The following is a 26,927-nucleotide window of genomic DNA, read 5'->3' on the forward strand; positions in this document are numbered from 1 at the left end:
AGAAGATGTGAGATTGCGAAAAGCAGTACTAGATACACCCCTGGCGTCACCAAGACATAAACACTGAAATAGAAAATACAGCTTAGAATCTCTAGTTGTTCAGAATCTCTGCTGTACTGTTTGTGCCTCGCGTCTTTAGATAAACTAGCATTCCTGGGCTCCTAGTATTGGCTCGGTTGTGCGGTTTCATGTTCGCCTTTTGAATGGGATGGGGGCGCTTTGCAGTCATAAGGAAGTGCTTGTCACTGAAACATGTTTTCTTCTTTGGTGCTCAGAATTCCAGCTATAGCGGTGACAGCAGATTCTCTACTTTGTCATCATCCAGGGAGGAGAAGTTGGTTGGTTTCCATTTAGATCTTTCACATCCTCCCTTCAGAAACCGCAGGTTTTGTAGCATGCAATCTTGTGTGTGTGGATTCAGCTCTACTTTTCTCTTTCAGTGTCTGTTTGACGGATTTTTGTTTGGGTAGCTGCGTTATTGACGTGAAAAGCAGTAGTTAACATGAGCTCCTTCATTCAGATGCACTCCAGTGTGCTGCGTTTGACCACGCCAGCTCGAATGTGAACTGTGGCATTCAGCTGGCTGCAATGAAAGGACGTGTTTTTGTGTATGTTTTCTAATTAGAATTAATCAAAAGGAAAAAAAATAAGAAGAATGCTCCTGAATTCTTGAGTTTCTGAAAACAGAACTACTTTGAAGAGTACATGCAAACTTTTTGGTGGTTTCTTGGGCATGGACTCGACTTGGAAGGAAAATCCAGAGTCTCATCCAAATCCACATGTTTACACAACAGTTCCTTCCCATTCTCTATAAACATGCATCGGTCTTGATAAACATAATTTCTACATTGTTTAAGAGCCCTAAAATTGCTGATGCTTGTTGGTGTTTGTTTAGGTTCAGATTTACTCAGTAAATTGGGACTAGTTTAGGTAGGAAAATCGAGCAGGCCTGGGATCATCACAAAGATAAGCGGGGGAGGTGGGTGCTCTCCAGGCACTGACATCTAGAACAGAAGCCACTGGTACTGGAGACCTGTACAGTAGTGAACAGATGAGTAAATAGAATGAGAGGGAAACTCTGGTTTTGCCAGGAAATGTCACAACAAAGGATGTGAACTGAACCTTGATAAATAGGAAGAGCCGAGTGTGGTGGCTCACGCCTGTAATCCCAGCACTTCGGGAGGCCCAGGCGGGCAGACCATGAGGTCAGGAGATCAAGACCATCCTGGCTAACACAGTGAAACCCCATCTCTACTAAAGATACAAAAAATTAGCTGGGCATGGTGGCACGTGCCTGTAGTCCCAATTACTCAGGAGGCTGAGGCAGGAGAATCGCTTGAACCCAGAAAGCAGAGGTTGCAGTGAGCCGAGATTGCACTACTGCACTTCAGCCTGGGCAACAGAGCGAGACTCCATCTCAAACAAACAAACAAACAAATAAGATAGATAGATAGATTCCTGCCTGGGCAACAGAGCGAGACTCCATCTCAAACAAACAAACAAACAAATAAGATAGATAGATAGATTCCTGCCTGGGCAACAGAGCGAGACTCCATCTCAAACAAACAAAGAAACAAATAAATAAGATAGATAGATAGATAGATAGATAGATAGATAGATAGATAGATCGATCGATCGATCGATCGATCAAATGAAAAGAATAGGAACTAACCAGGTAGAGCCTAGAGGGGAAGCTCTTCAAGGTGAGTAGCCATTTGAGCAGAGGCTGTGCAGAATGGTGAGAACCCAGGAGAGGCGCCACGTGACTGAGCCCAGGGTGCTGTTGGGGCCATTCTGTGGACCTGGTGACCGCAGGAGCAGCTCCCCCACTGAAATCAGACTTAATGACTAAGTGCTCTCTGCAACAGCAAAATCTCCCCTTGAATTAAGAAAATGCCCAAAGCCTTTTTCAAGGCACTTAGTCATTAAGAAAACTTTATTTCCAACTCATTTTTGATAAAGCTGAGTTACTTGCTCTAAAATAAAGATGGCAATAAATATCTCATCCTTGGATATGAACAATTCACCCAAGTTCAGCCTGCATCTGACTCACTTCAATCCATTTAAGAGAAATAACCCACATCCAAAGGGTTAAACGTCAGAATGAGAGCCGACTCATTCGAACAGGGCCACAGCAGAACTTGCCCTGAGCCCTGGGTGCCCATCATTTGCTGCCTGAGGGCTCTTGGGTTCACCCGCCCCACCAGCCCTCAGAACTTTTCTGGGAATTGCGCTCTGTAGACACCTATTCCTGCCCAGTAGGTGGTACATTCAATTTTATTTAAATATGATAATGGAAAGGTATCAGCATAGAATGTAGTATTGATGACTCTTCCTAACATCAATTAAAATTTATTTCAGTATTTAATATGAATTAAATCTTTTTTTCTGTGTATAAACTCAGAAGTCCTAATTTGGCCCAATCTCCTAGTTTTGTCAGTTGCCTGGCCCAGCTGTCTTTATTTCCTTCCGACCCTCATTCTCTCCCTCCCCCGTGAGTGCATGCCCGTCACTGTTTTGGTTGTGTAAGGTCGCTGGACTGATGCACCTTTGCAATGCCGTGAGGGGTGTGAGCCTCTCTCCCCTCTCTGCTGCCCATTTGCTCTGATTACAGGGACTCTCCGGCTCCAACCTTGGGCTTCCCGGTGGTGGCTTGGCTCCCACACCCCTCTCTGCCCCAAATGGAAACTGGGTCTGTCTCCTTTTTACATCACTTTGTCGCTCCTGCCCTTTCCTTCTGTGCATCACTTTAATTGCTGATTACATTTAGTGGATACTTCAGCCTCCTCCACACAAAGTCACAAGAGCAAAGCTTAGCAACTGTTTTAATTGGCTTGACTAGTTTGCTAAGACTTTTGTCAATCTTTTAGAAAAATGCTTGTCAAATAGTTGAGAACCTAATATAGAAAAGGAGACTTAAGGAAAAGGAGGGTTTTATTAAATGCGTATTTTCAAAAACTCGAGTCCAAAAAATTGGTCTCTTGGGTCTCTCCTCCTTTTCCAGCAATTGTTCCCCATTTGGGCTTTCATTTGTTTTTTTTTTTAATATTTTTTCTCTTGTAAATGTGTCCAGGAAGCAATTTGGAAGGTTTTTGTGCATAATCTGCCTCCTTGGTCTCTGAGAAGTGGACAGAACAGTGTTATTTCTTTGGCTCGGTCTCCCCTCTGTTTCCTGTTTTTACAAGGTGGGGTTTAGGTCCGGCGCTGAGGTGCTCGGCCTGTTAGCTATAGGTATCGAGTCTCATTCTAATCCAAGGAAGCCGGTGTCAGGGATGAAAGTACACCTGCTATTTGGAGGCTGAACTTCCCTCTCCCTTGCATGTCGACCGGAGCTGCTGAGGGATCACCACCTGGCTGTGCACCTTGCCTGACTTGCTCAGTGTGCCCTGGAAATGAGTCTGGATTGTGTCCCGTGGCACAGTCTCTGACACTGGAGCTGCCTTTGTGTCCCAGCCTGTCCCCTCACCAGCACTGCCTCCCCCGACGTGTGTGCTAGGCAGGATTCTCCTTTGACAGGGATAGACTGCGGCCCCTCTGGGGGTGCCTCCCACACCGGCTGAGGCAGCCTTGCAGCGACTCCCTTTGTGTCTTGAAGACGGTCACTGGGCCCCTCGCATAGAAATAAAGACTTTCCCTGCTCCTGTCTTCACATGTTGGACATCTGCGTACCGCATACTGCCAAGTGTGTCGTTAACCTTGGATTTGAGCTGTGGGTTTTGTTGCTGTCAGTGTGTTGACCTTGTCACCATTCTGTCTCATCCCCTGACTCTTTCTTCCAGGAATGCCTGAGATGACTAGAAATGATCTTGTTTTTAAAGATGCTGGGAAATTGACTGTTTCAAAGTTAAAAATCATCTCATTTATCTTTCTTGTAAATTTTGGATTTGCATCTATCAAATTTACAGGAAACACAGTGCCTTGATCGGTTTGTTTCCATCTAACCACTGTCCAGCAGTTGGCTGTGGTGAATGCTGAAACTATCGTGTCATTTGAAACTGTCGTGCCTTTCACTGTCATTTGTTGCTGTTTTTTCAAGGCTTTTAAAACCTGCCATTTGCTTTCATCCTCCAGCCCTCCTGTCTGTACGGCGCTGCCCGGCCTTCGGGAAGTTACCGGGTGCGTGTGCTGCCCGCCCTGCTTCTCCGCGCCCACTCCCACTGTGCATGCACCGCCCCCACCAAGCCCAGAGCTGTGGATGTGCCTGTTTCTAGCCCCCTGGGGGAAGTTGCACCTTCAGGTGGAGTTTACATGTGCCTGTGGGGAATGTCTGTCCCCTTTGGCCGGATCTGGGTTTTCTCTCCCCCGATTGCTGACTGCAGCTGCCACACTGCTCCGTCTCCAGGAAGCCTTGTGTTCGCTGGGATTGTTAGGAACGGAACAACAGCAATGTTTACTTTACCTATTGGCGGAAAGAATGGTGGCTTTTTAATGCTTTGGTAACCTGGACAGATACTAATCCATGTTACTCTATTACTTTGGCAATTTCCAGTTTTAAATATAAGTACTTATGCTATGCAAAAAATGTAAATAAATACTCAAAGTACCTATATTGTCTTAATAGCTTTTTTTTTTTTTGAGACAGAGTCTCCCTCTGTCACCCAGGCTGGAGTGCAATGGCATGATCTAGGCTCAGTGCAGCCTCCACCTCCCGGGTTCAAGTGAGTCTCCTGCCTCAGCCTCCCAGGTAACTGGGATTACAGGCACGTGCCACCACACCCGGTTAATTTTTGTATTTTTAGTAGAGGTGGGTTTAACCATGTTGGCCAGGCTGGTCTCAAACTCCCGACCTCAGTTGATCTGCCTGCCTCGGCCTCCCAAAGTGCTAGGATTACAAGTGTCAGCCACCGCACCCAGCCATTAATAACTTTCTGAATTTCCATCAGATTGCATACTTATGTGTTAGATATATTAATAAATGACTGAGCAAACTAGTATGTCCTCAGGGGAAAATAGGGAAATTAAAGTTCCTTTACACCGGGCACAGTTTGACATCACCATTTGTGGCAGTGTCAGCTCCTGTTTACCCACATTGATTAATTAAGTAGCATTTTCCAGTTAACCAATTACTCTTTCTTCTACTTAGCAACTTTTAAAGGGTTATAACATATTTAACATTAAAACTGTAATTAACATTATTTGATATTTTATCCCAAAGTCGCTTCACATAAAAGTAATTTTCTAAGCATTAAGTATGAGAATGCCATGACAGAATTCAGGATATGAGAATTATCTGCTCATTTTAACCCGGATTAACAAGTTTTTACTTAGGCCTGGGATGTTTTTCAAAATAATGGATTTAAATGGTCTGTTGGAGATTAAATTGCACGCCGCTTGACAGCGACTAAAACCCGTCTCTCCAGGTTTCCTTGTCGCACTCTGCAACCCTTGGAAGAGCTGGAAAGGTGGTTCTGAGCCTCCCCTGCATGCTTTTCAGGCCATGCTCCTGGCACGTGTCAGTTTTCACAGCTTACGTTTTCAGTACTTTCTGGGCACTCGGAGAAAGGAAGAGTGCCTATCCTGACAGTCTCTTTTGGTCGCAGGCGTCTGTGTTGGATGAAGGCAGCTTCAGTGGGGCCCGACGGGGCAGCACCAGTGGCTCCCGTGCTGTAAGGCGCTTTGGGTGATACCGCCCTTCCCCCCTGCCTGCTGCATGACCTGGGGATGCTCGCTGGGCAGGGGGGTGACTGGCCATCCTCAGGAGGAAGCACCGAGTCACTGGGCTCACCACCACCTTCCATTATAATGAAGGTCACGAATAATGTGAATCGGGAAACCTCTGGTTGTTGGTTTCATGTCCTCACTCATTAGGGAGACTCACTTGCACTGAGTTTCATCTGCTCTCTTTGCAGCACGCCAACAATACTAACAGGTCGTGAAATCATCTTAAACTAATACAAACAGAAAAAGGGCAATTTGGCAGGCCACACATCATTTTCATCTCTGAATAGTTGAGGAAGAGGAACAAATTTTAAAAGTTGGACTGTTACGCATATTTTGTTCCCTGTTTTTATTTTGTTGTCTATCTCTTTCTTTGATTTGAAATGATAGGCTCAGCTATGAGAGTAAAAATGTAGTAGATGCACAATAAACATTTGTGAATGAATGAATGAGAGAAGCAACAAGGTAGAAAAATGAGATGGACTCTGTGGAAGTGGGGAGACGAATTTGCGTGTCCCAGGGGCCCGTGGAAAGGGAGCCTTCAGTGCTCATCAGTGCTCCCTGGCGGTGGGTGCGCCTGTATTCAGAGGCTCCTCCCCAATCCTATAAAAATGGCTTCAAGCTTCCAGGAAATAGAATTATTTACTAAGAAATACTTGAAATGCTTTTATAATTTTGCTTTTGAAGTTAATCAGCTACTTACTTGGCTAAATCCAGTTTTATGACTTACTATGCCATTTGGTCCAGCCATCGTGAATATTCATGAATTCTTATGACGTAAGCCAGTCTAACCTACAGTTTTCTTTAAAATGTAATTTATGAATGTTAAATCCAGTAGTTGACATAGCATTCGTTTTTGTTGACAACTGATTACACATTTATCAATTTTTATATTGCATAAGTTGTTCAGTATTTTGCAGCGCACTATACAACATATGTTTCCCAGTTGGTAAACATTTTCATAGGCCATTAGAAAGCTCATAAACCATGCATGAAGAATGAAATAGCCCTGCCTGTGATGTGATGGATAAAGCACAACTAAATGATTTTCTTTTATCAGAAAAGAGGGAGCATACTAATTCAAGAGAAATTTCCCCCAAGCACCAGCTGGCTTTCTGGTGTCCTAAGTAGGGACTCGAAGATCTGGCAGGACAGAGGGCTCCTGATGCTCTCTAGATGCTACTGCGTCACCAGCCCTAGTGAGTCGTCAGCCCTAGGTCCTTGGCCCTTATTGCTCTTCGGCGAGCAGTGATTTCTGTGCTCTTAGCCCCCACAAGAGTTGCCTGGGAGTGATGGCCTTAGAGAGTTAAGAAAACAGAAGGTCATCTTGTCCTGGCAGCACAACTGCCTAAAATAGGGATGATCAGCTCTGCTTGGGTAGCAAATTAGCATCGTGAGGAAGAGGGAAGGGGCAAGGAAGTTCCTGACCTCCCAACCTCTCCCATCTTTTCCCTGGAACCCTCACAGTTCCCCTCCAAGTGGATCCTCCATTCCTTATGTTTACAGGAGGGCCTTGGGAGAGAGCCACCCCTGCTCTCAGTCCAGCGTGTAGGGAGGTTGCGGCCCAGGATGGTGTCCAGAGTGGCCCCGGTGCCCAGGCCTGAGGTCCCAGCCCCAAGTGGTCATGACCTCAGGGTCCAGGCTGCCCCCAGGCCTGCACAGACAGCCCTGGTCCTACTGTGGAGGACTTGCCCTGCCCCTGGAGGACCAGGAATTGCCCCCGTGCAGCTCCTGAGTATGAAGTGACTCTCTTCAGTGTTGTGACAAAGCTGGGACATAGTCATCACCAGCGGCCTCATCTGATCCAGGAGCCGAGGAAGTTGTTTCTGGCAGAAAGTGGAAACAGAAGAAGCCCAATATGTACCCCCTTTCCTAGTCCTCAGCTCCTCCGCGTGACCCACGTCCTTCCATGTCACTTCCTAGTCCTCAGCTCCTCCGCGTGACCCACATCCTTACTTCCATGTCACTTCCTAGTCCTCAGCTCCTCCGCGTGGCCCACGTCCTTACTTCCATGTCACAGATGACGGGCTAAGGAACTTCCACAGCCACGTGGCCAAGAAGAGATGGAGCTGTGATTCAGACTTAAAGCTTTCTGACTTGCATTAGCTGCACGGTAGCCACGTAACTTCTAAACATAAGATGCACGTGGACCATGGCGATAAAAGACTTTTACTTTGTTCTTTTCTGCATGATTAGGTCGAGTTGGAAGGTTTGAGAACTGCTTTTGCTTAGGGAAGCTTGGGTGGGCAGTAAGCTCTATTCACAGCAGTTCACTGTGTCTTTGTACCATACACCAGGGCATGAATGACATAGAATGTGAAGGATTTACTGCAGGACGGAGTTTTCCTCTCTCATATCAGGAAACCCTCAGGCAAAATTCTTCTGCTTTCAAGTGCTGACATTAAGTGTTTTCCTTTATTTTCAACAAGAAAGCCAAAACGTGAGTCTAGGAATACTGGCGATTTTCTTGAATATCTCGAATATGGCATCGATGCTGTACATGTGGTGTGAACACAGCACTATTATCTGTGTATCTTAAGCAACACCTTGTACCTAAGTGTAAGTATATAGTAAACATGTATCAAATAAAATAGAGGTGGATGGGTCTGGGGAACTTGCCCATCTTGACCACAGCCCTGTGCAACATTTAATGCTTTCAGTTGACATTTGATGGTTATTTTAGTCTACAGTTGAAATCATTCGTTCATTCAACAAGTGTTTCTTGAGTTTGCCAGGCCTCATCTGGTCACTAGCTCTGGTGAGGAAACAAACTAAGAGATGATATTTGAGATGAGATCATGGGCACCCCTGAAGATCTGGGCTTCCTTACAATTCGCAAGCAGGGCACTCCCTGCAGGTCCCCAGCAGAGCCTGTGAGGCCAGCAGAGGGGTCTGTGCCCGGCACAGTGCAGGGTGTCCAGGGGCTGGAGTGGAGGGACTTCAGCAGTGGCGGGGCTCGCGTAGGGTGCTGCATGGGTCTGTCTTGAAGGTCTCCTCAGGATGTGTTGGGACCTAAATAGTGTTCAAATCCTGCCCCCGTCCCTCCATGCCTTGCTCGAGAAGAATATGAGAATGTTTATAAGAACGTGAAAATGTACCTAAGACCAGCAGATGTGACTATAAATCAAAGTTACAAGGGCGTGGCTTCCAGATAATGGAGTTGCTGGTATTTTCCTTCACCAGAAGTGAGAAAGTTCAGGTAAATGGATAGACAGATACGTACATAGCAACCACTCAGGTAGAAGGTAATCTGGCAATTTAAAAAGCCATACGTAATTTTGTATTAACCCTAAATCTCATTTTGCTTCCACTTGGAAAGATAGTGGAGAAGCAAAAATGTTCCCTTGCTAAGGCGCCAACACCCTGTCCGAGTCTTCAGTTTCTGTGCCGGAAGGCAGCTTAAGTTCTCAAAACAGTCATTTCCACATCCACGAGGTGACTTTCTGTGTCTCCACTGGATGCGACTGCACACCCAACTGAATGGATGCTTTGTGTTATTTTCTTCTTCCTAACTCTGAGAAATTCTGTGTTCCTCTGATAATGTGATTTTTTTTTTTTATTAGCGAGCACTGATTTGAATATGCGTTTGCCGTCTAACCCTAACTCTCTTTTCCTTGCCGTGCGTGGCTAACCTCCACCACTCACGCAGCATGTTTTCTGTCGGCCTCTGTTCTTCTTGCTCCTTTGCTGACCCTGTTCCTTTCTTTCTGGCTGCGTGTCCTGACGGCGGCTGTGTGGGCAGCCCTCGGAGTACAGCGGCCACCTCAACTCCAGCTCCCGCGCCTCCTCCAGGGCCAGCTCGGCCCGGGCCAGCCCTGTGGTAAGTTGGCCTCCTGGCCTTGCTCCTACTCAGCGTCATCCTCCCTCCCGCTTCCCTTTACCCTCCTCTTCCAACGTCTCCAAATTTAGAATATTACTCTGCGGTGATATTATTAGGATTACATTGCTCAACTTTTCAAGGACCATGAAATTGTTAGCAGTGCTTAGAGATGGGGATCTTAGAGGAGGGAAACTTTACACAAAGGGAGAAAATAATATAGCCATGTGCACGGATGTGTGGTTTTCTTTTTATGATTAAAAATTTGAAGTATTGACTCCTAATGTTTTGCTTGAAGTGTTACCTGTGATCAAACCCAGACAGCGTTTAAGGTAAAGCGTGACCTGTAGATGCCGGGACGCTCCCAGTTCTGCCCCAGTCATTCGTTACCCTGCTGGTTCTCAGATCCTTCGAAATGTGTGGATTTACAGCCCTGCATCCTGTTTGTCACTCAGCATGGCCCAAATTTTGTTTCGGAAAATAGGAGCCCTGTTAGGTCATCTCCAGCTCGTGAAGTCTCATTATTATGTGTTTTTCCCTGGGTTGTTGGAATTTTAGATACGGTTTTACCTGATCTGATACTCGAAGGTGACGCTATCACTCTTTTTAAAGGAAGAGTTTGCAGGACAGTTTTGGCCTGGGGGGTGTGGGAATGGAGGAGGGGAGGTGGGCTTGTGGCCAGGGAAGGGGCTCCAGGACAGTTTTGGCCTGGGGGGTGTGGGAGTGGAGGAGGGGAGGTGGGCTTGTGGCCAGGGAAGGGGCTTCAGGCTGCACAACCCAACCAGGGTTCCCACCCTCAAGAGCCAGTGGGAAACCTTGGGGAGAAAAAGCAAAGATGGGCAAGGCTTCTCTGTTTGTTTCCACCCATATCGAAATTTCCAGCCTGAGCTGGGTGTGGTGGCTCACACCTGTAATCCCAGTGACATGGGAGGCTGAGGCAGGAGGATTTCTTGAAGCCAGGAGTTGGAGATCAGCTTGGCCAACATAGGACAATCTCCCCATCTCTAAACAGTAATAAGAAAAAAGTTAGCCAGGTGTGGAGGCACACACCGGTAGTCACAGCTACTCAGGAGGCTGAGGTGGGAGAATCGCTTGAGCCCAGGAGTTCGAGGTTGCAATGAGCTATGATTGCGCCACTGCATTTCAGCCTGGACAACAGAGTGAGACCCTGTCTCTAGAAAACAAAAACAAAAACTTCTCCCAGCCATAGAGCAATTAAAATGTGGCTCTTAAGTGACTTACTGAACACCATACTTCAGCATGCTGATCCCTACAATTTCGTAACGTTCCTAGTAATCAACCAAGAAGTTGCAGCGCTGAGACCTCCGCTTACACAGATGTACCTTGTTTGGCGGGCTTTTCCTGTTATGGTGCTGGTGACTTGTGTTTTAAATTAGATGCAGTATTTTAGAACTGTGAGGTTTCCTACCTCGCACCTGATACCTGCATTCAGGTATCAGCAAATGCAAGTATCAGCTTCTTTGGGGGAAGAAAACCCAGGGTCTCTGGCCACTGACTCTGAGGCTATGTTGCAGAACTGCGCCGCCTCCACACCACCCACTATTTTCATGACCCCGAGGCCACGGCCCAGGTGCCGTTCATCACTGTGCAGCATGGCTTTCCTGTACTAGAGGAATGTTTCCTCCGTCCAGCCGTGGAGAGCAGGAAAACAGAGTTCAAGAGGGGCGGGCATTACAACAGCAGTTCCTGTTTCTCTGGGGGAGGACTCTCCCCTCTGTATAAGTTGCAGACATCCAATCTTGTCACGCATTTGGCTCTGCCCAGCTGGCCTCACAGGCATTTGAGTTTGTGTTCCACCCCTCCCCATCCCAGAGCCCAGCAGTCAGCAGTGAGAGAAGGCAAATGTGTGCAGGGAGTGCGAGGCAGCAGCTACCGTGCAAACTCCAGGGGCACACCGCCCCCCAGTAAGTCTCTCCCCAGAGTGCATCAGGCAACAGGAAGATCCTCAGCTGTTCGTTATGACACGATTTCCCATTTTCAAACCTGACAAGTTGGTCTTGATGCTGTTACTCAAGTAACCGAAAGTAAATGGTTGTGAACTAAGACATTTCAGATCACAGACTCAGTAAGCCTGGCCAGCCCCCATGGCTGTGTCTTCCTTTAAGTTGGGATCTCTGTATTATCTCATGCTCTATAGTAGAGCAATAAACCTAAGCTAACTTACGTGATCGCTTAAAACTACCAGGAAGAAACATTTTCCATAATAAATCTAATGTAGAATTGCTTTGTCTTCTCACACTCACTTTTCAGAAAAGAAAATATAAATATTGCCAGGCGCGGTGGCTCACGCCTGTAATCCCAGCACTTTGGGAGGCCGAGGCAGGCGGATCACTTGAGGTCAGGAGTTCGAGACCAGCCTAGCCAACATGGAGAAACCCCGTCTCTACTAAAAATACAAAAATTAGCCAGGCGTAGTGGCGCATGCCTGTAATTCCAGCTACTTGGGAGGCTGAGGCAGGAGACTCACTTGAACACAAGAGGCAGAGGTTGCAGTGAGCCAAGATCACACCACTGCACTCCAGCCTGGGTGACAAGGCAAGGCTCCATCTCAAAAAAAAGGAAAAGCAAAAAAATATATAAGTATTTGCAATTGACAGAAGAATGTTGTGGCTTTACTTTCAGTGAATCCCAAACACCCTTAATGCCCTCCATACCCTCCGCCTGGTTCCAGTGCCCTCCGTACCTTCTGCCTGGTTCCAGTGAGACATGACAGTTGAATTTTGTTAAGCATTGTCTTTATTCAATCATATGATGAGGTCACAAAATAACAAGGCTCAATATAGCCACTTAGAGATTCAAATGACGCAAATTTCTTTGTCATATGAAACTGACTGAAGAGATTGAAATGATACAAATTTCTTTGTCATGTGTTTTCTAAATTTGCAGAAAATTTACTCACAGGTATAGTAGATGATCATAAACAGAGAGATGTGGGTTCAGCCTTCCTGGGTATCCTGGGACCTGATGGGGGTGGGTGATCTCCTTATATCTGCTCTTCCTTCCCTGAATCAATTGCTCAACTAACAAAGGTCAGTTGATTGTGGGGCGGTTGACACGCTTAGGGAACAAAGGTCAGTCCTGCAGTGAGGGATGGGGCTGTCCCCTTCCTCATCCTGGGTGCCTTATGTCGGTTGGGGACCCCACATCTGATGACACCTCCTGTATGTGGTTCTTAGAATGCAGATGGGGTGTCTGTAGAGTGCAGGGCAGTTCCCTAGGGGATGTGGTTATGATATCCCTTGATTGATCGTGTGGAGGATAAAAGAACAGTGAGTACAGGCGGCATCCCTGGTATCTGAAGAGAGCCTGGGAGACAGAACTAAGCTAGCTCATTTCCATAATTTCTAAAACTCGTGGTCCTCTTATACTGAATCGGCTCCATTTCTGTTTTCCGTCTTGGGACATTAACACCATTGCTGGTATATTTTGGATCTCCTGGGACGACAGAAAGTGCTAGTGGGTGTATTTGGCCTTGTTAATGGGAAGAAGCCAGGAGGGCCTTAATGGGACTCCCCGGTCCTTCTACCTGGGAGGCACGAGCAGCAGGTCTTGGGCAGGGCCTGGAGTAAGCGTGGTGGCAAAGGTGAATGACCCTCCAGTCTGGCCTTCCTTGGGGTCACATGGAGCAGGCAGTGCTCTGAGGCAGGGAGTTTCAGAACCCGGGTTCAAATGTCACAGCTCTCATTCCTGGTTTGGGACATCTAGCTGGCCATGTAAACTTCTTGTGCCTCCTCTGGAAAGAGGGGTCATGATTCCCTCAAAAGGTAAAAACAAAAAAACAAAGGAAAAAAAACACACACACACGGTTACTTTATTTCTCCTTGGCTGGGGTTAGCCAGGGATGGGATACGGTTGTTGTAGCGAGGGCTCATGGGAAATGCTCCCAGGCCGGTGACTTCATCAGGAACATGTATCCAGGGCCAGTATGAGTGAGGACAGAAGACAAGAAAAATGTGAAGTCAGACAGGGTCAGCCCTGTAGGCTCTGTAGGGAGTCCCGCCCTGGGTTTGGGAGACACAGGTGCACAGGTGAGCATGTCACGCCCGTTAGAGGTGAGGGAGGGCTGGTGCCCCCCGAGGGGTGGAGGGAGGGCAGTGCTATTAAAGGGCAGTAGTAACCAGAAAGAAGGAAGTGACTGCCTGTCCCACTTCGAGAAAATGAAAATGCTTCAGTGTCCAGAGACTGCCACCAGGGTCAAGACCTAAAGTTTTCTCCACCCGCTTGGTCCTCCCAGGGTCCTTGGGAAAGCAGAGAGGGCATCGGCCCCATGTCAAGACAGACATAGAATACTGTTCACCTCATTCTCATCTTCGTCCATGCTGTGGATGAACTGTGTTTTCTTCCTCTCCAGCATGGCCAGGATCTTCTCCTTGAGGAAGTTGTGTTTCACTCATTCACTGAGTGTTTATTGAGTACCTAGAATGTTCCAGAAACAGGGCCGTTTTATGAGAAATGCAGACTTGCCCCCGCCCTCATGGGATGCACAGACAGAGGGCAGATGGAAGCTCATCGGGTGACCACACATGGTGTGAAGCCCAGCAGCGGGGGTGTGAGGGGAGGCAAAGGTGCCTCCAGAGAGCTGGAATCCAGAGGTTTGACGGCCCAGGCTTGGGCCATACCCAAGCAGAGTGACTCCACCTGGTGAAGCCAACAGGTCTGGGTCATCCAGGCCCCAGAATCCCACTGGGAACCTGGCGAAGCCACCACGTTTCTGAAACATCCATCAGTAATGTCGCGAGGGGAGCCCGGGTCGATATCTTCCCTTGTGTACTCAGAGAAAACAGGAGCGATGAACTCAGATCTCTGCCCGTTTGAACTAGAAAAACAGCACTATTTTGACTCATGTTTTTTGTTGCACAGAGAGGCAGGGGCAGGGACCAGGTGGAAAAATGGGTCTTGAATTATAAACACCAGAGTTCAAAGATAAGTCATTCAGGCTAAAGTACATATTATTGGATTTATAACCAAAAACTGTCACCCTAATGATGGACTGTGCTATCATTTAAATGTGAAAGAAATTTACCCTTAAAATCAGTGTTTTCTGAGCAGTGTTTGCTATTAGTTTGTGTCTCAAGAGGGACCTCACAAGGATGTTGCTTCGGTGATCCCTTTTTCCACCCAAGTCTGGTGTTGCCTGGCTGGATATTGGGGACAGGTTCTTTCTGTACCTGGGCCCTTGAGTAGGGTCTCTCTGGGTACATGAACAGGTGCCACATATTCTTTCTCTAGGAAAATGGACAGGCAGCTGGAACATGGAAAACTTGGCATTTTAGCCTCACCAGGCATCGTGTGTACAGGAGTTCTAGATAGTAAACTCCTTTAGACACAATGTTAGAAGTTTGGAATTAATAAAATATTTAATGTGCTCCTTGAAGCGTTTGTTTTTGAAAGGAAAATTGACGTAAACTAAACTTCCACAGACGTGTTTTAGAAGTGACCGTTTCCAGATTTTCAGTGATGTCTTTGTATACACTCAGCTGTGACTATAAAATATGACACACATACTTTATAAACCTGTTAGTGTGAAGTTTTCACCCTGACCTGAAATGTTTAGTATCACTCAGAATACGCGAGTCATGAAGCTGCAATGTGTGCAGTGCTGCTGCCCTTCCCGTGCAGGAGGCCACTGTCTGCAGGGTCCGGTGCTTTCCCGTCCTGGGCTAGGGTGGGTGAGCAGAGCAGCCTGGACCGCCTGCAGCCACCGTGTCCTCTGGACCCTTCTCTGCACCACGCCCACCTCCTCCAGGTCCCCACACCATGCCGTGCAGTGGCTGTGACAGTGTTTAAAATCCTGTCCTGTCTTAGATTTCTTAGTCATTTTAGGGAGGAGGTGCTGTGCTTTATGTCAAGATGAAACACAACACCTGATTCCTTACCTGGCTCTGCTGGGGCTTAGGAAGGTGAGCTTGTTAAGGTGGGCTCCGCTGCCTGCAGCTTCTGTCCGGGCCTGGCCCTTGCAGCTGCGACACACCGCCATCTGGTGGACGCGAGTGGGGCTGCGTGGCTTTCCACAGGGCTGAACAGTCTTCCTGTGTTTCGGGAAAGCTGACAAATTCCTTTTTCATTCAGAAGACACACACAATGAAATTTACTCTACTGTGTGAAACAGAGATAGGTTAAACGTTCATTGCCATCGCCTTTCATCAAGAGCTTAATTTTTAATTTTTCTCTGCATGGTCTCTACTTAAAAATATGCCCAGATTTTATTTTGAGTCCGTCACGTTCTTCGGAGCAAGGACTTTTTTAAAATGATAGAAACAGCAAACTATGGTTTTTGGGGTTTTTTCCCCTTATTTGATACTTTACAAATTGTAAAAACAATAGGTGTAGACGGTTTTCATTAAAACCATGCAGAACAAAGATGTGTTAAAGCCGTGTCCTCCCACAATCAAAGTGTACGGACCCCCTGTTTGTTCTTTCTCAGCTTTCTTGCAAGAAATACCAGAAAGAAAAAAAAACTTGGGTAGGCCCTTCTTTTACGGGCACAGTTATCTTTGTAGGTAAGTGAATGCGCTCCTTGAGCTTCATTTATTTCTCCACAATATTTATCCATTGCCGACCAGCAGCCAGAAACACTCGTTTTACACCGTGGAGCAAAAATGCCGCAGGCTTTTCAGTGGTAACTTGGCAGCCTATTAAACTGGACTTTCCTATCCCACCAAGAGTTAAACTAGCCTCTTTATTTTCATCTTATTAATATGTGTTCTGCAAACTAACTTATTCTAAGGAATAAAGGCTTTGGGCCCAGGAGATTTAATGAATTTATTCTCCAGGAAACTAAGTGCTAGATAGTTCACATTTCCTTGTTATTTGAAATTTTATTTATTTTATTTTATTTGTTATTTTTTTTTGAGACAGTGTTACACTCTGTCGCCCAGGCTGGATTGCAGTGGCATGATCTCAGGTCACTGCAACCTCCGCCTCCTGGGTTCAAGAGATTCTCCTGCCTCAGCCTCCTGAGTAGCTGGGATGACAGGCGCATGTCACCACACCCAGCTAATTTTTGTAATTTTAGTAGAGGCGGGGTTTCGCCATGTTGGCCAGCTTGGTCTCCAACTCCTGACCTCAAGTGATCTGCCCACCTCGGCCTCCCAAAGTACTGGGATTACATACACGAGCCACTGCGCCTGGCCTTGAAATTTTGATTTGAAAAACATTTCAGGAATATTTTTATTCCCACGTGAAGAGAAGAAACACACTTGAATTGCTCCAGTCATCCTCACAACTCCGAACATGGATGCAGGGCTTCTGGGGCTCTGCTGGATGAGATGGTGCCCATCTGATCAGTCTGCCTTGGTACCCGTCTGATCAGAGTCTGCCTTGTACCTGTCTGATCAGAGTCTGCCTTGTACCCGTCTGATCAGAGTCTGCCTTGGTACCCGTCTGATCAGAGTCTGCCTTGTACCCGTCTGATCAGAGTCTGCCTTGGTACCCGTCTGATCAGAGTCTGCCTTGGTACCCGTCTGATCAGAGTCTGCCTTGGTACCCGTCTGATCAGAGTCTGCCTTGGTACCCGTCTGATCAGAGTCTGCCTTGGTACCCGTCTGATCGGAGTCTGCCTTGGTACCCGTCTGATCGGAGTCTGCCTTGTACCCGTCTGATCGGAGTCTGCCTTGTACCCGTCTGATCAGAGTCTGCCTTGGTACCCGTCTGATCAGAGTCTGTCTTGGTACTCATCTGACCGGAGTTTCCCTTGGTGCCCATCTGATCAGAGTCTGCCTTGGTGCCTCCAAGTACACAGTTAGGCTGATGTGGCATGCACATCTGAAAAAATAACTCTAGGTGTGCATTTTGACACGTCAGCAAATGCAGGTGGTGTGGGCCACAGCTGGAGAGAGCCGTCTTCACTGCAATATATATAGCTAGGCCGCACCCAGCGTGAGAATGGACATCAGGGAGGAGGGCTGTAAGCCCCTGGGATTGTGGACAGCTCCCATGAACACATGGTCTTAAACAGGGCCTTGGGTGGGTCCTTAGCAGCTGTGGCTAAGTGGGCAGAGGGACCACCCCACCACCACCCTGCCCAAAGGGCTTATGTAGCAAAGAGGGGAGAGAGGCCAGCCTGCCCCTGGCTGCATCCTACTGGCCTGAAAGATGTGGCCTCTCTGCCCCCATTTCCGCTCCTGCTCTTGGGACACAGGAGACTGGTTCAATGAGAGTAGAAAGTTTATTTTTGAAGACCCGGGTGTAGGGTGGGTGGGTGAGACCGTGTGATGGCTTTGGGAGCCAGGCCGCAGGGCTTAGCTTGGATCTGTTGAGTAGGAGACCCTTGAACATGGCTACCCTGAGCTAAGCACTGGTCTTCGATTTTGCTTTCTTTTGGATTAACCGAGTATTTTGTGGGATTCCATTTGATCCCTTAACTGGCTGACCAGCTGTGACTCCTGGTTATGTTGTTTTAGTGCTGCTCCAGGTGTCCTTGGAGGAGAAGTTGAAGGTACAAGGAGTTTGCAGGAGGGAAGGTGGTAGTTAGTGAGCCTTCCTGGTGGGGCCGGATGGTGAGGGCAGGGGCATCTGGTCCAGCGTGGACTCGGGCCATAGATGGAAAGTGGTCATTTGGAGGTCACCATCTCTCTGGCACCCTGACCATAGCACCTGTACCCCTGTACTGAGCTGCTGGTCCCCGGCACCAGCGTCTGTGCAGATCAAGTGTTGGTGAGCCGTGGCCTTGGCAGCTCTCCATCAGGATTTCTCAAACCTCATTCTGAATTATCTCTGTGTGAGCTCACAAGGGTAACTGCAGAGTCCCAGGTCACCGCTCAGATCTGCTGAATCAAGCATATGGTCTGCAGTTGCCGGGCATGTCTTTGGCTGATTTTCTGACAACCAAAGTGAAAAAGTTCTGAGCTACAGGAAGCTGGGTTGAAGACATGATGGGGAAAACGTGATTAGTTGACAGCTTTTCCCAGAGAGTTTGGAGACAAACTCAATCCTGGTAACTTTCCCAGTGGGTTTATGATAAGAACATTCAATGTGCAAAAAAAAAAAAAAAAAAAAAAAAAGGCAGCACTCCAGGTAATTAATATTTGTTTAAACAACCCTTCCCCACCCTGAGCCCCACAGAAAAAAAAAAAAAAAAAGGAAAGAGAAAAAAATAAGCCTGTCTTTTGTTGGGTCCTGAGCCAAGAAAGAAGTAACCCACTACCAGCCTCTGCCTCTTGTCCCGAGACATCCTCATGGTGCAGGGCCATCTCCAGGGTCCGTTCCTCATTTGCACCCCCTCTTGTAGTTCCACAGCCTGCTGTGGGTCCCAGTGAGACTCCTACCTGAGGACAGGAGAAGAGGGTCCTCAGGGACGTCCAAATGAGCACAGGAGAAGAAGGGGCCTCACAGACGTCCAAGTAGGAGAAGTGGGAAAAGCCAAATTTGGAGGATCCCACTTTTCTGCTTCTAAATTACGAAGGAAGCGAATGTTTTGTTTTTCTGTGTGTGTGTGTGTGTGTGTGTGTGTTTTTAATCATTAGCCCCTATCTTCATGTTATCCATTTAACGCTTTTAAAGTATTTAATATGTTGTGCATTTTCCTCTACAGGTAGAAGACAGACCAGAAAAAGATTTTACTGAGAAGGTAAGGAATCGTTCATAAACCTAGAGGGTCCCGAAAGTTGTGGATGAAATTGATAAGAAAATATGTTGCTTGGTCTTTTTAATAAAGATGTTCTCCAGTGAGGGAATGGACTAGAAAGCGGCCCACCTAACCTGGCATCACCTCCCTGTAGGTAGGCCACCGGGAGTCCTGTCCAGTGTGCGTTAGACCCTGCAGAGCAGGGAGGCGTTTATGATGGGCCCCACCATGGAGTTTAGGGTTAATCCAGCTGACCACAGAGCATCCAGGAGGTGCCTGGAAATGATCCTCTCCTTATAGCTTAGCATAAGTCCATGAAGAGCTTCCAATTTGGAAATGGAATTAAAGTAACAGTCCTGTGATGTTAGATTTACATGCAGTTTTGGTTTTGTCTAAAATCGCATCTGGGTTAGTCCATTCTCACACTGCCATAAAGAACTTTCCTAAGACTGGGTAATTGACAAAGAAAAGAGCTTTAATTGACTCCCAGTTCCGCATGGCTGGGGAGACCTCAGGAAACTTACAATCATGGTAAAAAGAGAAGCAGGCACCTTCTTCACAAGGCCACAGGAGAGAGAACATTTGCAGGAGGAACTGTCGAACACTTTCAAAACCGTCAGATCTCCTGAGAGCCCACTCACTAGTGTGAGAACAGCATGGGGGAAACTGCCCCCGTGATCCAGTCACCTCCCACCAGGTCCCTCCCTCACCCTGTGGGGATTATGGGGATTGTAACTCCAGATGAGATTTGGGTGGGGACACCCATATCAGCATCTGATCCTCTCAACGTTCCAGGGGTCTCGTAACATGCCAGGCCTGTCTGCAGCCACGCTGGCCTCTCTGGGTGGGACTTCCTCTCGGAGAGGCAGCGGAGACACCTCCATCTCCATCGACACCGAGGCGTCCATCAGGGAAATCAAGGTGAGATGCTCTCTTCTTACTCACGACTTGAGAGAACCTTTTGTAAAAATCAGTCTTTAGATTAAAAAAAAAAAAAGACTTAATTCATAAAGTTCTGGATCTTTCTTCTTGGTCCTATCTCCCTCACCTCCCCTAAAATATGGTGTTCTCCTAACATCAAGACCCAGCTCACATAGTGTCTCCTGCAGGAATCTGATCCTATTCACTGACCCCCCCAGCAGGGCGGACTGTGTGCCGGCCCCCTGCGCCTCTCAGCACCCAGGGCATACCTTAGTGAGAGCACTAGGCACGTTGTGTTGATGCGCTTGGTCGTCTCTGTGTGCTTGTTGTCTCTGTGTGCTTGGTCTGCGTAGACATTCAGTCCACATGTTTGGACACCATATGGCTTTACCTACTTTCACACAACCTTCCCCGCTAAGTATGTTCCCCTTCGGCCTAGAACATGCCCTTTCCTTTCTCTTTGTAATATGCCTTTAGTAGACCTCATCTTTGTATTTTAATGATTTCTTCTCTCCCGCTGTAGTGTAGGTATTATTCTCTGCTCTATCCTCAGCACCCAGGACAGTGCCAGGCATTTGGTAGCATTCCATGTGTTAGAGAGAAACATGGTGCTATTTGTTAAAGTAACTAGGGACAGTGCATCTGAAAACCTGAAGACTGGAAGGGAAGGTGAGGTGACTAGACCTGTGTCCTCCAGGGAGCAGAACCAAGACAGAAGCAGCTGAAAGGAGCCAGAACTGACTCTGTTTCTGAATTTTCTAGTGCTTTAAACTAAGTTTAAAAGAGAAGCAGCTCCCACTGGGGATGTCTGAGCAGCTGCATGGCCATTTGCCAGGGAGGACAGATAGGGATTTAAGCATCCACCAGAGGTTGGCCGGGGTCACCTTGAAGGTGCTTCCAACAGCTATGTTTTATAAGTTTACAAAACCAGAAGAGCCGTTTCCCATATGCCACCCCTGGGCCACCTGCAGCTCCTCATTGCTTTCCATTTTTTTCCTTTTTCTTTTCTTTTCTTTTTTTTTTTTTTTTTTTTTGAGACAGAGTTTCGCTGTTGTCGTCTAGGCTGGAGTACAGTGGCACACTCTCAGCTGACTGCAACCTCCACTTCCTGGGTTCAAGCGATTCTCCAGCCTCAGCCTCCTGAGTAGCTGGGATTACAGGCGCCTGCCACCATACCCGGCTAATTTTTGTATTTTTAGTGGAGATGAGGTTTCGCCATGTTAGCCAGGCTGGTCTTGAACTCCTGACCTCAGGTGATCCACCCACCTCAACCTCCCAAAGTGCTGGGATTCCAGGCGTGAGCCACTGCGCCTGGCCTGTTGTTTCCCTTTCTACAGCAGACTTGGTGGCAGTCCTGATGTTTCTCTGTCCTTAGGTTGTGCATGCCGTTCGTTTGTTCAGGCACTTACTGAGAGGCTGGCTCATGCCAGGTGCTGTTCCAGGCACCAATAATTTGGCAAAGTAGAGACTTGGAGCTCCATAAATGCAGGGGAAAAGTGTTGCTGATTTCTGCCTCTAGCATCTCACTGTATCTTGCAGAGTAGGAACTCCAAGTGCTTGAATGAATTACTAAATAGGAGTCGAAATAACCTGTACCATTTTCAGAAGCTCTATTTTGCCTGTTTTTTAAACTGTGTAAAATCATATGAGATACACCAGGATTGCATAAAATCATGTAAAAATATCATGTGGGATACACCTGAACTTTAATCTTTAAATATTGAAGTTTATTTTCCTTTAACACTTAATAAAAAAGAAAATTGGGTGCTCAGACTACCCAAGTAGAAAGTACCCCGAAGTATGAAAGATTTAGGGAGTCACCTGTTTTCCCTTGACATCGTCTGCCTTTTCTGCCATTTCCCCCAGGAACTCAACGAGTTAAAGGACCAGATTCAGGATGTAGAAGGCAAATACATGCAGGGGTTGAAAGAGATGAAGGTACCAGTTCACAGAAGTGTGGTCTCACCATATTAACCCAACTTCACTTACAAAAAAAACCAAAATCCTAAAGAAGAAATTCAAAGTGCATGCTTACTGTAAAGAGGCTCCAGGTTGTAGAAGAACTCACAATGGCAGGAATGCCGGCATGGGTGTACACTCACCATTTTCCCAAATGCGTTGTTTGAACCAAGACTTGAAAATGTAACTCCCCAGTAGAAAAGGTTACTAACATACTCCCTGACGCATGTCTCGTACTCACCATCCTTCCCCCAGGCTTCAAACCAGTTTCTTATTTCCCATAGGCGTGTACCGGACACTTGAAGAAGGTTTGGTTTTCTTCACTTTTTGTAGTAGCTGTATACAAAAATGCTTAGGTTGATTTGCTTCTCAAAATATCTGATGTCTACTAATAAGGCCATCCTCACATGCCACACTTTTGAAACATCCCAGTTATTTGCGTCCTGTAAAATGCTGCTAATTGAAGTAAAGACTGACTGTGGCATTGGCTTTCTTGGAGCATGTGCACACTGCTTTTAGAGTGTGCAGTGACTTCATTGCACCAGCCAGGAGATGTGGTTGCCCTGTTCCTTGACAGTAAGGTGAGCACTCAGTGACTGTCTTCATTAGGCAGCAGCAGATTGTGGATCTGGAAGTAGGTGGCAAATCTGTTACTCCCTTTTCAGCCCCCTAGAAAGTACCTGAGAGATCGTCTGAATTTAATATCAAAGGGCACCAGACAGAGGAGGTGACATCAGTCATGACTAATTCATTATCTTCATATCTGTCACCTTTCCTGAAAGGGGGAAAAATAAGACTCTGGCTTTCAATTCATGCGAAAAAGGGAGCCCCTTGGCCAGGTGCAGTGGCTCACGCCTGTAATTCCACACTTTGGGAGGCCGAGGCGGGTGCATCACCTGAGGTCAGGAGTTTGAGACCAGCCTGGCCAATATGGTAAAACCCCGTTTCTACTAAAAATATAAAAATTAGCTGGGTGTGGTGGCGCACACCTGTAATCCCAGCTACTTGGGAGGCTGAGTCAGGAGAATCACTTGAACCCGGGAGGTGGAGGCTGCAGTGAGCCGAGATTGTGCCACTGCACTCCAGCCTGGGTGACAGAGTGAGACATTGTCTCAAAAAAAAAAAAAAGCTGGTGGGGAGCCACTGAAGCAACCAGAGACCCACTGGTCCCACCTGAAACAGCTGTCCTGGTGTGGAGGTGCAGAGCTAGACCAGCACTGGTCCCTCCAGCCCCCTCGTAGCCTCTGCTGCACCTGAACAGGCAGCTCCTGCCTCTGCCTCTAGCTCTGCACGTATGCGCCCTGACGGTTCTGCTCTCTCTGTTCTGGAATCGCCTTAGCCTCCTCATGTTGGGGACCTGCAAGGGTGTGAGGCAAGTGAGGGCATTGCCATGCATATTTTACAGGCCTCTTTCTCTGGACCGTCCTTCAAAGGGAATGATGTCTTTCCAGGACCTGCCCAGTGAGATCTGCATGCCATTTTCCTATGAGTCAAAAATCTGAAATCACTACTGCTCCTTTCCTGATTCATCAGCCAGAGTAGGGCTGGTTGGCGGTCACTGTGGCTCGTGGCCCTGAGTAATTATCTCAGCCATCACACACTGGCTCTTTCACAGGGGCTGGTCACATGCCTCTAGTGATTCTTCAGAAATCTGTGGAACAGCCTGACATCCAGCCCTAAGACACCATGCTGGGAGGATTCCCCAGCTACTGAGTGGAGCCAGACTCTGCTGCCTCTGTGACAACATCCCTTTCCATACTGGTGTCTCGTTTGTTCTAATGAGTGTGCACATTGCTTTTACTAGCGAATTTTCTGAGCAATGAGAATTTGACCAAATTGAAAAGGGGAATTTCCATGCATTTGAAGTTGCCATGTGTTTCTTCCTCTGATCCATTTGCTCTAAGAAATATAGTCTAAGTTTAGGACTGAGGGGTTTTTTTAACTGAATACTGAATGATTCTTTGTTTTGATTTTTTTTATTGCAATTTCAAAAATATGACCTGCTTTCCACAGGACTCTCTAGCAGAAGTTGAAGAGAAATATAAGAAGGCTATGGTTTCCAATGCTCAGCTAGACAATGAAAAGACGAACTTCATGTACCAGGTTGATACCCTAAAAGATATGTTGCTGGAGCTTGAAGAACAGCTGGCTGAATCTAGGCGGCAGTACGAAGAGAAAAACAAAGTAAGCATTAGTATGATGCAGAATATTAGGATAGGCTGGATGCAGTGGCCCATGCCTGTAATCCCAGTACTTCGGGAGGCCAAGGTGGGAGGATTACTTGAGCCCAAGAGTTCGAGACCAGCCTGGGCAACATGGCGAGACATCATTTCTAAAAAAATTAAAACAATTAGCCAGGTGGCACATGCCTGTAGTCCCAGCTGCTTGGGAGGCTGAGGTGGGAGGATCACTTGAGTCCAGAAGGTTGAGGCTGTGATGAGCTGTGTTGACACCACTGCAGTCCAGCTTGGGCAACAGAGAAGACCCTGTCTCAAAAAAAAAAAAAAGGAAGTGGTAGGGGTGTGTGTGTGTGTGTGTGTGTGTGTGTGTGTGTGTGTGTGTGTTTATATGTATGTGTGGATATATAATCGTGTGTATGTATGTATATATAATGTATAATTTACATTATGTATTTTTGTATTTTTAAACAATGGCTCTCCAGTTATCCAGGAAATCCAAACATCTGAGAATAAAAGTACCATACTCTTTGCCAAGTGACTTGAAATATTGATACATATAATTTCAACATGTAAACTAGAGACAGTTTTTCTAGGAGAACATGTAAGCTAAAATCAAACTGTGAAAAAACACACCTATGAAAGAGCCACCATGCTCAAATAAGGTGCGATCAGATGCCTCAGGATTTTCCTGTTAATATGTATTTTCTGATTTTTATTTTATTCTCTCTTAACACCATAGAGAAATAGTTATGAGTATCAAAGATTTTAAGAAAATTATATTATTTCCTGCTGATTGGGAAAAGACACAGTTACTCCACTGAAGAATTAAATATATCATCAAGCTCAGAGAAAGACAGTCTTATTTGAGCTTTCAGTAAGAACCACTGGAACTAGTTTGTTGATAGCTGATATCAGATATAATTTCTAGCGTGAGTCTCAAGCATGAGTCACGTGTTAAGATAAGTAATGACAGCGGACTGATTCCATGAAGGCTGGGCTCGGATGTTCTTTAGATAGAAAGCAAGGAATACTTTTTTCATATTTTTAGGAATTGTCCAATTTTTCGGAGATTCTGAGAGAAACAGAAAATGTAATGTGTGGGTGTTGTTGTTGTTGTTGTTTTTAACTGGCTGATATCCTCTAAATCCGAAGGGTTAAAACCGAGGTACCCTTGATAACCCTCAGGCCTGCTTCTTTGACTGCTATAGAATTGAGTTGGAAGCTGAAGATTTTACCCCAGAGTTCCTGATAGCTGAACTCTGAAAGAGGGGAGAAGCTTTTCACCAGACTGATGTCATGTGGGAACAGAGGAGTGGAGAGCACATCCCAACCCCCCTCGGGTGGGGGCCTGTAATGCATTTGCACTCCTGGAATGCTGTCATTAGGCATCATTCAGTGGACTGAGAACTCTCGAGTCTCACTCCAGAGAAGTTGGATGGTGCTAGAATGCTGTCCCGAGATGGACACAGGGGCTATGCAAAGCCCCACAGGAGGGCCCTTGTCATAACCAGGAGGGCACCAGCCACCCCAAGCTAAAGGAAGTGGGTGAACAGAAGTGCTAGGGTGAGCAGAAGCTCAGGCCAGATCCCATCTCAGATCACCCGCCTGACAGGTCTAGGGAAGGGGCGTCCTGCAGGCCTGTTAGCTGTCAGCAAAGTGAGTTGGGTCCCAGGCCATCACCAGGGAAGGCGCTGCTGTGACCGGGCAGGAAAACAGCAGAGCCGAGCTGCCAGCTTCCTGGGCTGAGCCTCAGGAGGGGAGGCGGGGCCTGAGGAGCAGCTAGGTTTTGCAGGCTCTTCACTTGCTCCCCCAAACTATCCTGTTTTGTCCCTTAAGGGGCAGCCCCCCGAAGCACAGAGCTGGCCACCAGATGTTCATGAGAGATGCTTAAGTAGGCCATATTTATCTCCTTTTTATCCCAAAGAGTCTTCCTTGTCATTTTTCAGCAGGGGCCATTTTATGGTAAGTCCTTGCAGTGCTGTGGAAGGCATGAGGCTCCCTGGGGGGGCCCTTCCTTGGCTCTTGCTTCACTGTAGATAAGAAATCAGGAAATCCTTGTTGATTGTATCAACTCATCAGGTTAATTTGACAGTAAGTCATCAGGCATCATCTGTAAAGTCCAGAGGAATCTGTTCGTGTTGTTTCAAAGGCCGTGAAGTCCAGGCGCAGTGGCTCATGTCTATAATCCCAACAGTTTGGGAGGCTGGGGCAGGTGGATCGCTTGAGGTCAGGAGTTTGAGACCAGTTCGACCAACATGGTGAAACCCTGTCTCTACCAAAAATACAAAAATTAGCCAGGCCTGGGGGTGGGCGCCTGTAATCCCAGCTACTTGGGAGGCTGAGGCAGGAAAATCACTTGAACCCGGGAGGCGGAGCTTGCAGTGAACTGAGATCGCAACACTGCACTCCAGCCTGGGTGACAGAGTGAGACTCCCTCTCAAAATATATATATAAATAAAAAAACCAAATAAAAGACCTTGAAGATTGTGATGACCTAGGAGCAGGTGATTTGTTCCAGAGAAACTATCAATCGTGAGAACCTGAACTGGCATGCCAGAAACATGGGATTCCACTGCTTCAGTGCTGTTTTTCTCCTTTACAGGAATTTGAAAGGGAAAAACACGCCCACAGTATACTGCAATTTCAGTTTGCGGAAGTCAAGGAGGCCCTGAAGGAAAGAGAGGAAATGCTCGAGGTAGGTAGCATTCTCCTGCTTTTCCTTTCCTTTTTTCCCTTTGGAGCATTTTGTCAGACCATGACTATCTTAGCTTAGGCTGCAGTAATGAAATACCATACACAGCATGGC

General features: G+C 46.9%; 1 protein-coding gene across 50 annotated transcripts in view; it reads left to right on the forward strand.

The window, feature by feature from the left end:
- The window catches only part of LRRFIP1 (LRR binding FLII interacting protein 1), a 167,662-nt gene that overhangs the window by 109,715 nt on the left and 31,020 nt on the right, over positions 1 to 26,927 (forward strand). For 6 of the 50 annotated variants that reach the window (XM_077957972.1, XM_077957988.1, XM_077957956.1 and 3 more), the window contains 9 exons: positions 276 to 338; positions 4,072 to 4,116; positions 5,541 to 5,606; positions 9,401 to 9,478; positions 19,029 to 19,064; positions 19,857 to 19,982; positions 21,849 to 21,920; positions 23,955 to 24,125; positions 26,724 to 26,816. In XM_077957972.1, the coding sequence (XP_077814098.1) occupies positions 276 to 338; positions 4,072 to 4,116; positions 5,541 to 5,606; positions 9,401 to 9,478; positions 19,029 to 19,064; positions 19,857 to 19,982; positions 21,849 to 21,920; positions 23,955 to 24,125; positions 26,724 to 26,816 (750 nt within the window). Of the gene's footprint in view, positions 1 to 275; positions 339 to 2,614; positions 2,693 to 4,071; positions 4,117 to 5,540; positions 5,607 to 9,400; positions 9,479 to 19,028; positions 19,065 to 19,856; positions 19,983 to 21,848; positions 21,921 to 23,954; positions 24,126 to 26,723; positions 26,817 to 26,927 lie in introns of all 50 variants that reach the window. The other 44 variants (XM_077957990.1, XM_015111440.3, XM_077957968.1 and 41 more) reach the window with 12 other exon arrangements.

Source organism: Macaca mulatta, chromosome 12, assembly GCF_049350105.2.
Source record: "Macaca mulatta isolate MMU2019108-1 chromosome 12, T2T-MMU8v2.0, whole genome shotgun sequence".
NCBI classification, from domain to species: domain Eukaryota; kingdom Metazoa; phylum Chordata; class Mammalia; order Primates; family Cercopithecidae; genus Macaca; species Macaca mulatta.